Here is a 9,086-nt window from a genome sequence, read left to right as displayed (position 1 = left end):
ATGGGTACAGTCCACCACAGCTCAGCTGAGGTGTCAACTAATTTGAAAACCTGCCAGAAGCCACAGTGGTTATGGTACAGCTACGAGTGGGAGGTGTTCTATAGGGGCTGACCAAGAGCTTTGTTTTGCCTTGTCCAATCACCTGAATTATCTGTATATAACCCATGGCTAAGACTACACTCATGTGTCCTGTACGATTCAGAAAGTTGGCCACTTTGAGTCAAAAAATGTGATTACGTTGCAATTTAAAAAAAAAAAAAACAAACAAACACACAGGGAATCCTTTCATCTCCAATTTCATTTGTTCTATGACTTTTATTGAACTGCAAACATTTCAACCAAAAAAATAGCATAGATTGCGGTGTTCTAAAACCTTTGACTAGTAGTGTATACGTTGAGGGCAGGTTCACACCATTTTCCGGACCAGACCTGGAACGCAGTGAATTGCGTTTTTGCCACAATTAGAAATTAATTTTTTGCTTAAAATGGTCTTACAGGTGCGTTTGTATGCGTTCCAATGCATTTCAGACCAGACAAAATAGGACGAGCAGTAGGGATGCATTTTGGGTCCGGAAACAATCTGGTCTGGTGATGATCCGGACATGGTGTGAATGGGCCCTTAAGGTTTTAGCTGCTGGAGGATGTGTGAATATGTATAGCCAGGCCTGTTATTTTACACATATGCACAACCAGGCAGGTAAAACACTTGCTTCCCTGTTCAGCAATACACGTTCACAATCAAACTGCTCACCTGGCAAAAAATGATCATCATCAGCACTGTCCAATGAGCAGGGAGGTACTACAGGAACAAGTAAAGCTAAACCAAACTGTAGTAGAATGGTCTGGATATACTGCTTGGCAAATGTATATGAACAACAAGACTGAAAGAAAACTACATATTCTTCAGCAGGTAAAATACTAGACTAGTTTTACTGCACATCCGTTTGCCTGGCATTCCACTTTAAAGCACATACTGGAGGTGCCAATGTACATACTAGGGACTCTGGCCACTAAAAAGGTTAATACATGTACACTGGAGACCGGGCAATGAGGGGTAATGCTCATACTGGCAAAGGATCTCCGTGTGCTGGAGAAAGTTGTGGAAGACGGAAAAAATGAAAAGTGGGAAATAGGATGCACACTTGTGTACTAAAAAGAAAAAGTCAGAAGATCTAGCATTGAATGACAGCTATGATTTGCCACACAAGCACACATCAGGATAAAAAAGTATAGCGTTTGGCAACGCTGAAGAACATAGGTCTTATTGAAAAGGAAAAAAAAGGGGGGGGAAGGGGGGGCGAAGCAGTTTGACCAAACACCTTTCATAAATGCATTTGAAAGACACCATAGCTCTTGGTCTAAATCATAAAGAAGATCCCTTTTATAGGATGTTATTTTGGTATGGGTGAAACCGCTCTCTCTCTCTGCCCACACAGACATTTTTTATTTGATCCTCTGCAGAGTTTGTAAGTTTGCCCACTTACAAAGAAATGAAAGGTCTATTCTAAATAATAGACCGAATGTCAACCAAAAATCCAGAAAAAGAACACATGATACAAATGTTATAAATGGAGTTACAGTTTAGCGAGTAAAATAAGTATTTGATCCCCTACCAACCAACTATAATTCTGGCTCCCACAGACTGGCTGGTACACAGATTAGTCTCGTCTATTTAAGAAGGTGCCCCTAAAGACAACTCATTATGTATATATAAAGACACCTGTCCACAGAATCTTTCTTCCATTCAAACCTCACCACCATGGGCAAGACCAAAGAGCTGACAAAGGACGTTAGGGACAAGATTGTAGACCTGCACAAGGCTGGAATGGGCTACAAGACCATCAGCAAGAAGCTTGGTGAGAAGGAAACAACTAATGGAGCCATTATTCCCATATGGAAAGAATATAAAATAACCATCAATCGCCCTTGGTCTTGAGCTCCATGCCAGATTTCGCCTCGTGGTAAGGATGATCATGAGAAAAGTGAGGGATCAGCCCAGAACTACACGGGAGGAGCTTGTGAATGATCTCAAGGCAGTTGGGACCACAGTCACCAAACAAAGCATTGGTAACACAATACACCGACATGGATTGAGATCCTGCAGCGCCCGCAAGGTCCCCCTCCTCAAGAAGGCACATGTACAAGCCTGTCTGAAGTTTGCCAATGAACATCTAAATGATTCAGAGACGGATTGGGAGAAAGTGCTGCGGTCAGATGAGACCAAAATTGAGCTCTTTGGCATTAACTCGACTCGCAGTGTTTGGAGGAAGAAAAATGCTGACTATGACCCTAAGAACACCATCCCTACAGTCAAGCACGGAGGCTTGACTGTGCTAAAAGGCACAGGCCAACTGTGACGCATTTAGGGGCCAATGGACGGGGCCATGCACTGTAAAATCTTGGATAAGAGCCTCCTTCCCTCAGCCTGAACACTGAAGATGGGTCGTGGATGAGTCCTTCAGCATGACAATGACCCAAAACATACCGCCAAGGCAACAAAGCAATGGCTCAAAAAGAAGCACATTAAGGTCATGGAGTGGCCTAGCCAGTCTCCAGACCTTAATCCTATAGAAAATGTATGGAGGGAGCTGAAACTTCGGGTTGCCAAGCGACAGCCAAGAAACCTCAAGGATTTAGAGAAGATCTGTAAAGAAGAGTGGACCAAAAGCCCTCCTGAGATTTGTGCAAACCTGGTAACCAACTACAAGAAACGTCTTACTTCTGTGCTTGCCAACATGGGTCTCTCCACCAAGTACTAAGTCATGTTTTGCTTGGGGATCAAATAATTATTTTACTCACAGAACTGCAACTCAATTTATAACATTTGTATCATGTGTTTTTCTGGATTTTTGGTTGATATTCTGTCTCTATCATTTAAAATACACCAATGATAAAAAATTATAGACCTTTCATCTCTTTGTAAGTGGGCAAACTGTACACACACTAAATATATATCTATATCTATATTACACACACACAAACGTTGTGTGTATGCACGTACATCTATTTAGAGAGGATCTGTATACAAATCTTAATCCTTGCTCTCCTAAAGAAGAAGCCGAGGAGCAATTGGTGGAGAATAGACCGGGACATTACCCCCCACTAGCTGGTTGAATAAGTAGCACATGGATTTTTCATTCCATGACGTCCTTTGCATAGTGCATTACACAACCTAAAGAGACCAAAGTCTGGATTGACCATTTACACTATAAAATGTTGTAACGGTGTTTGAATATTAGTGTATACAGATTGCTCTGATTTTCCAGACACTGACTAGGACTGTGCCCCTACATGTCAATATGTGTAACACAAAAAAAAAAGACAAACGTCAAGTGCACTTACTAAATCTTCCCCACACTCTCAAAATAACATCTACATCATAAATAAATAAAAAAATCAAAGTAACAAATGTGCATATATAATGTCCAAAAAACATATGTTGTGACCACTTCAATGAAAGCAAAGGGGAGAGATCTGAAGACAGATTTGCAGGAATCTCTCAAGATCTCATGGAGTAATTTGTGAGATTCATGAGAATTGGCCCTATTCGCACAAATAAAATGGGGCCTAAATGTTTATTTACATGGGATGGTATATAGGTTGCTAAGGATTTATTGCCCAGCAATAAAACCAGTTTATCCTTGGCTTTACAAAAGGTACAGCATCAAGCAAAGTCTGTTTTTATTGGTACTATTTTATTGGTACATTACAAGTAGTTTGGATGATCTGTAGGTTTACAAGAATCCACTATTCATCAAGAATTATAGCAAAACGTTTGAGGATACAACAAGTGCACATTATAGAGTGCTCTCTTAGCCAGCATATTAAACCTGTGGCACTTAGCCCTCGTTCACACCTGAACGTTTTGTAGCGCGTTCTACGCTCGATGAACGCTCTACAAAACGCTCAAAAATATAAATCCCATTGTATTCAATGGTCTCGTTCCCACCTTGGCATATTTCCGCCCGTCCCTAACGCGCTACAAAACGGCCCACGCCTGAAAAGGTACATGTACTACTTTGGGCCGTTTTGTTGCGCGTTTCCATTGGGATACAGCCAAGTAGCCTTCGGAAAGACGCAACTTTTTTTACCGCGAATCGCGCATATGCAATACGCCTAGGTGTGAACGAGACCTTAGTGCAGAAAAAGACACATACATTTTCTATCAGCACTCCATTCAAAGTAAATGCCTTGGTACCCCACACAAAACAAATAATGTAGTAACAGGTATTGTAGGTACTCAGAGGTGGAGGACAGTATGGTAGCTTTGCTGCACCAATGTTTTGGGAAGTCACAGCCAACCTTTCTCAAGACTTTGATGTCAATGGAGCTGGCTTCTAAAAAAATCCTGGTAGCTCCTGGATTGAAAAGACTCCTAAATTCGAGAGGAATTTGTCCACCCTACACTTATTACCTGCTTTCAGAATATATCATGTTTTGGGATTGATTTAAGTAATCTTCAGGCCTAAAATGTGCATTTTCTCATGTACAAAAAAATGAACAAATTGCTCCGGCAGTGAAAGGGCTAAAGCAGCTCTGTAAACACAGACAGTAGGGGGTGAGAGACACTTGCATTAAGCCGACAAGGAGCTTACAATCTGCATATAAACCCTTGTGATGAGTAGTCTTGTTATCATGATTTGTTGTAATGTTATTTTATTTATGTACAATAAATAATAGACCAACAGTGAATGCATTAGATGGCAATTTAGAAAAGCATAAAGCATACCGATCTACAGACCGACCAGGACCAACGCCAAGCTCTGGCCTGGCGCTAGGTAGCAGATAAGACAGTCTGTCCATTATAGAAGAGGCTACAGGCAGTGCAGCAACATTTTGATTTATTTTCTTCAACTCATTCACAATGGCACCAGTCACGGACTTTAACACATGATGAGGAAGATGAAATGTGACAGTCGCCCACTGCAAGAAAGGCAAAAACAAAAATATACATAAGAACAAGTTTAACATTAACCCCTTCATGACTGAGCTAGTTTTCAGTTTGTTCATAAATGACTGACCCTTTTTACTGTGTGATTCTTCCACAGCAGTAATATACTTTCTTACTAAATGTACCCACACATATTATATATTGTTTTTTAGAGCACAGATAGGGCTATATAATTATATCACATATGTGTGTCTAACCCCTCAGTTGAATTATTATTTTTTTTATAATTTTTTTTAAAATAAAAAAAATGAGGAAAAAAACTAGAAGAAAACACTTTTTTCACAAGTTTTGATTATTATTTTTTTTATAATTTTTTTATATTAATTATAGTATAAAAAATATATTTACATATTTTTATTTTCCTAATTTTGTTTTACACTTTGTACAAAAAAAATTACAAAAAAAAAACTTTTTTTTCTTGTCAGTTTATGTCAAGCAGTCACTATGACTGCTTGATAAATTAACTTTTTTAAAATTTTTTGGCAATTAGGCTTATGTTTGTAGAGCGGTTTGTAGAGCGGTGAAGGCGCTACAAAACGTACAGGTGTGAACCAGGCCTAAAAGCTCTTTGATCGTGCCTAGACGATCAGAACAGATACATTTCACTCAAAAGATATACATTTCACTCAAAAGATATACATTGTATCTTTTGAGTGAAGTGTATCTAAACATCGGGCTCTCGAGCTGTCAAAACAAATAGCAGAGAGGTTTTCAAAATGGGCTTTCAGCTGCAGTGCGTCTGCATGCGTTTACGTGCGTTCCGGACCAATGAAAATGAGACTAGCAGTATTTTATATGTCTGAACCAAAACAGACTGCGCTGGTGTGAACTGAGCCCAGAAATACCACAGGGATACATTGGAATACATTTTTGGTCAGGGAACAAACTGTTCTGGTCTGCACAGGTCTGCACATGGTGTGAACACGCCCTTAGGCAGGAAATTTAAAAGGCGGTTTCTGACTCCTACTTGTCGGTAGAAACTGGCTGTATTACACTTTCAATCCGCATATTGCCAAACAAAAGATAATAGATTACACTTAAAAATAAACCTACAAAGTACCAATTCTATTTATACAGTCCAGACATTGTAGCGCTGCTATTTTCACACAGCAATTTTCAGCCAGTTTTAAGCTTCTCAGTACAAAATCCCACCAAACTGATCTAGGTACCCCCGCCATCTAAACACCACTAGTGATCTCATTAAACAATTGAAGCTACGTGTGGCAGGATGACTCAACCAGTTTAATAGTTTTTATGCTTTGAAAAGGATTGAAAATGAATGAAATTCTCTAAAGGCTGAGGTGATCACAGCGAACATGAGACCGTAAAGATTAAGTGCAAAATGTGCTTTATGGAATGGAGACGCACGCGCACACTGCCCGTTCAGCATTGCAGTCATCAGAAGCCCGCCCCTCAGCAGCGATGGGCAGATCGTACATTTTTTAAATTACTTTACAACCCTCGCAAGACAAAAGATCATATATGAAAATCGTACAATAAATCACAAGGTGTATGGGCACCTTTAAGCTGGCCATACACCTGTAGATTTTCTGGAGATTTTTTTATGGTCATATGGAAAAAGTGCAACAGATTCCTCCATCTACGCTAAACTGTGTGGATGGAGGAATCTCCCACTGGGCCAAGGTCCAGTATCTTGCTATTCGGCCCTACTGGCTCTCTAATTACCTGAACAATCTGATTGAATGCAGGCATTGTTCAGGTCTATAGGTGTATGGCCAGCTTTACCAAACCAGCCCCAATTGCAAGTGTCACTAGGGCCTAACTTCCTGTAGTGTACTGACTAGCTCTGCAGCTAACCCACTGTTATCAGTTGTGCCCGAGTTCTTCCCTGCTGGACTAAAGAATACCTCAACCTTATTTTATGGAGGTGAGGGAAGAGGAGTTCTGAAGCCCAACAAGGAAGAACTCAGGCAAAAAGGATTGTCCCTCAGTTATAACATGAAAATAATTTTTTGCAACAAAAAAGTGAAAACCAAAATAAAGTTTTTCTTACCTTGGCAACCTTATGGTTTGCTGCTGTCTCATGTGAGGTATTTTTAAAGCCATCTTTCAGCTGCATTATGAACAAATCATAGCCTTCTGCACTAGACACGTCAATTTTCTCCAAACACGCAGACAACAACTGCTGTACCTACAGATCAAAAAGTAAAACACCACAATTGATTACAAATGAAAAACTTCAAAAAGTTACTTGCAGGATTAAAGTAAACATGTACTTTCCCCATGTACTGGGGAAGACCAGTGAAGAAAACTTTATCCTTGCTTATACTGACTGAGGGGAATCTATCAAAACTGGAGCAGACAAAATCTGGAGCAGATTTGCACTGCAACCAGTCTCGTTTTCAAATCTTACCTGAGCAAACTAAAAGAGAGATGCTGATTGGTTGCCATGGACAACTGCTCCAGATTTTGTCTGCTCCAATTTTGCAAAATGTCCCCATTGTGTTTAAAAAAAAAGACAGAGCAGTTTCTTGCTGAAGCCTCACCTTCAGATTTGCTACAATACTGCGGTCTAATAACAGAGATGGAGGAAGAGGAACTAAGGAAATATTAAGCCCTTATTCATACTGAAAGTTTTGTGGCGCTTTTTCTGCTAAAAAAATTAAAAAGCCACCAAAAAAACCCACTCACTTCTACCAACATGTTCACATCTGAGCGTAAACGCCCATCGCTGAAAGTACATGAGCAGCTCTTTGGCAGATTCTATGCTTCTTGGCCCATTAAACTTCAATGTAAAAACATTGTTTTTGGGCTCTTTTGCACATTTTTATGCACATAAAACATACGTTTGTCCATTCACATCAAAGTGTCAGGATCTGCTCAGAAAAACACTGGACTATATGTGTGTCTGCATTTTAGGAGTGCAAATAATGATTACATTTCATAATCCATTCGTTTGCCGATCATTTTTCGATTAATCTGATAAAAATAAATACACCATCCTTAAGTTACAAAGTTTACTTCAGAATAAAACTGCATACACAATTTTTTTGAAATCGCACTGTACTGGAACGCACAGCATTGCGGTAACGTGTGTTCCAGTGCGAGCGATCACACTGTGGGCGGGAGCCACATTTGAGGTGCCATTAAATGTCAGGCCGAAAATTACTTTTCCCACCTTTTAAATTTTTTTTTAAAAATAAAGTGTATTGGAAGCACATGGCGCTTGAATAGCTTCAGCCAGGGAATGCCAGTTGCCAATGGAAAGATTCTGCAGATGGCAGCTGAATGTAAATACAGCAGGTAGTGGGCGGGTGCAATAGCCAGCCTGCTATTGGCCATTTCAAAATTACAATAGCCAATAGCAGGCTGGCTATTGCACCCGCCTACTGCTTGCTGTGCCCTCCTGCCAACGTGGAGGAGAGAGCTAGGGGATCCAAACAACTAATCAATGAGAAAAGTTAACTATTCTCATAACTGAATAATCAATTGGCCATTGTATTCCCCTAACCACTGCTCAGACTGGAATGGTTACAAGAGCGATGAGGACTGGGTCAACTTGGGGATTAACAAGCATTTTATACATGTGGCAATACTTTTTGAGAGCATTGATCCAACAATAACCATAGTCTGTCACTCTTGCCAAACACTATGGGGTCCATCTTGCCAAGTTTCCCATACCTTGTAGGTACTACAGAAAGTTTTGTCATTAACACTGTGACATAGTGTCCCGTATCCCGTTGTCCTGTATAACCCTTGATTGACATTTTACGATGCAAAACTTAAATATATTTGAACATAGAAAAAAAACCTACAGCTGTGATTTAAATATTATGAAAATCTGAAGATACAAGCACTTACCTCTGTAACTGGCAGTTCAAGCTGGACCACATCATCTGGTTTACCAACTGGAGTTTGAAGTGCTGTGTCTAGTAATAAAATACCATTCAAGTCTTTCCGACAGCCCACTGCATAATCATCCACAAAGATAACTTTATCCACAGTTGGGAAATATTGGCACTTCAGCCGCCCACCAGGCTTTGCTGCATGGAAAAATAAATATATAAGTTACAAACTACAATTAACAGATGCACATGCTTAAAAAGGAAAAAAAAAAAAAAAAAAACTTGCCCATCTAGAAAAACAATATTTATTAACCTGCACAAAAAATAAA

At 39.8% G+C, this 9,086-nt stretch overlaps 1 protein-coding gene across 1 annotated transcript in view; it reads right to left on the bottom strand.

Annotated features, from left to right (window-relative positions):
• The window catches only part of BIRC6 (baculoviral IAP repeat containing 6), a 258,916-nt gene that overhangs the window by 221,740 nt on the left and 28,090 nt on the right, over positions 1-9,086 (bottom strand). The window contains exons 4-6 of the mRNA XM_018552891.1: positions 8,774-8,955; positions 6,966-7,103; positions 4,730-4,923 (exon numbers count right to left, since the gene is read on the bottom strand). Coding sequence (XP_018408393.1) covers positions 4,730-4,923; positions 6,966-7,103; positions 8,774-8,955 — 514 coding nt within the window. The remainder of the gene's footprint in view (positions 1-4,729; positions 4,924-6,965; positions 7,104-8,773; positions 8,956-9,086) is intronic.

This window comes from Nanorana parkeri, unplaced genomic scaffold (assembly GCF_000935625.1).
Source record: "Nanorana parkeri isolate BGI_ZX_2015 unplaced genomic scaffold, ASM93562v1 scaffold100, whole genome shotgun sequence".
Lineage (NCBI taxonomy): Eukaryota > Metazoa > Chordata > Amphibia > Anura > Dicroglossidae > Nanorana > Nanorana parkeri.
This window is presented reverse-complemented; position numbering and strand designations above follow the sequence as displayed.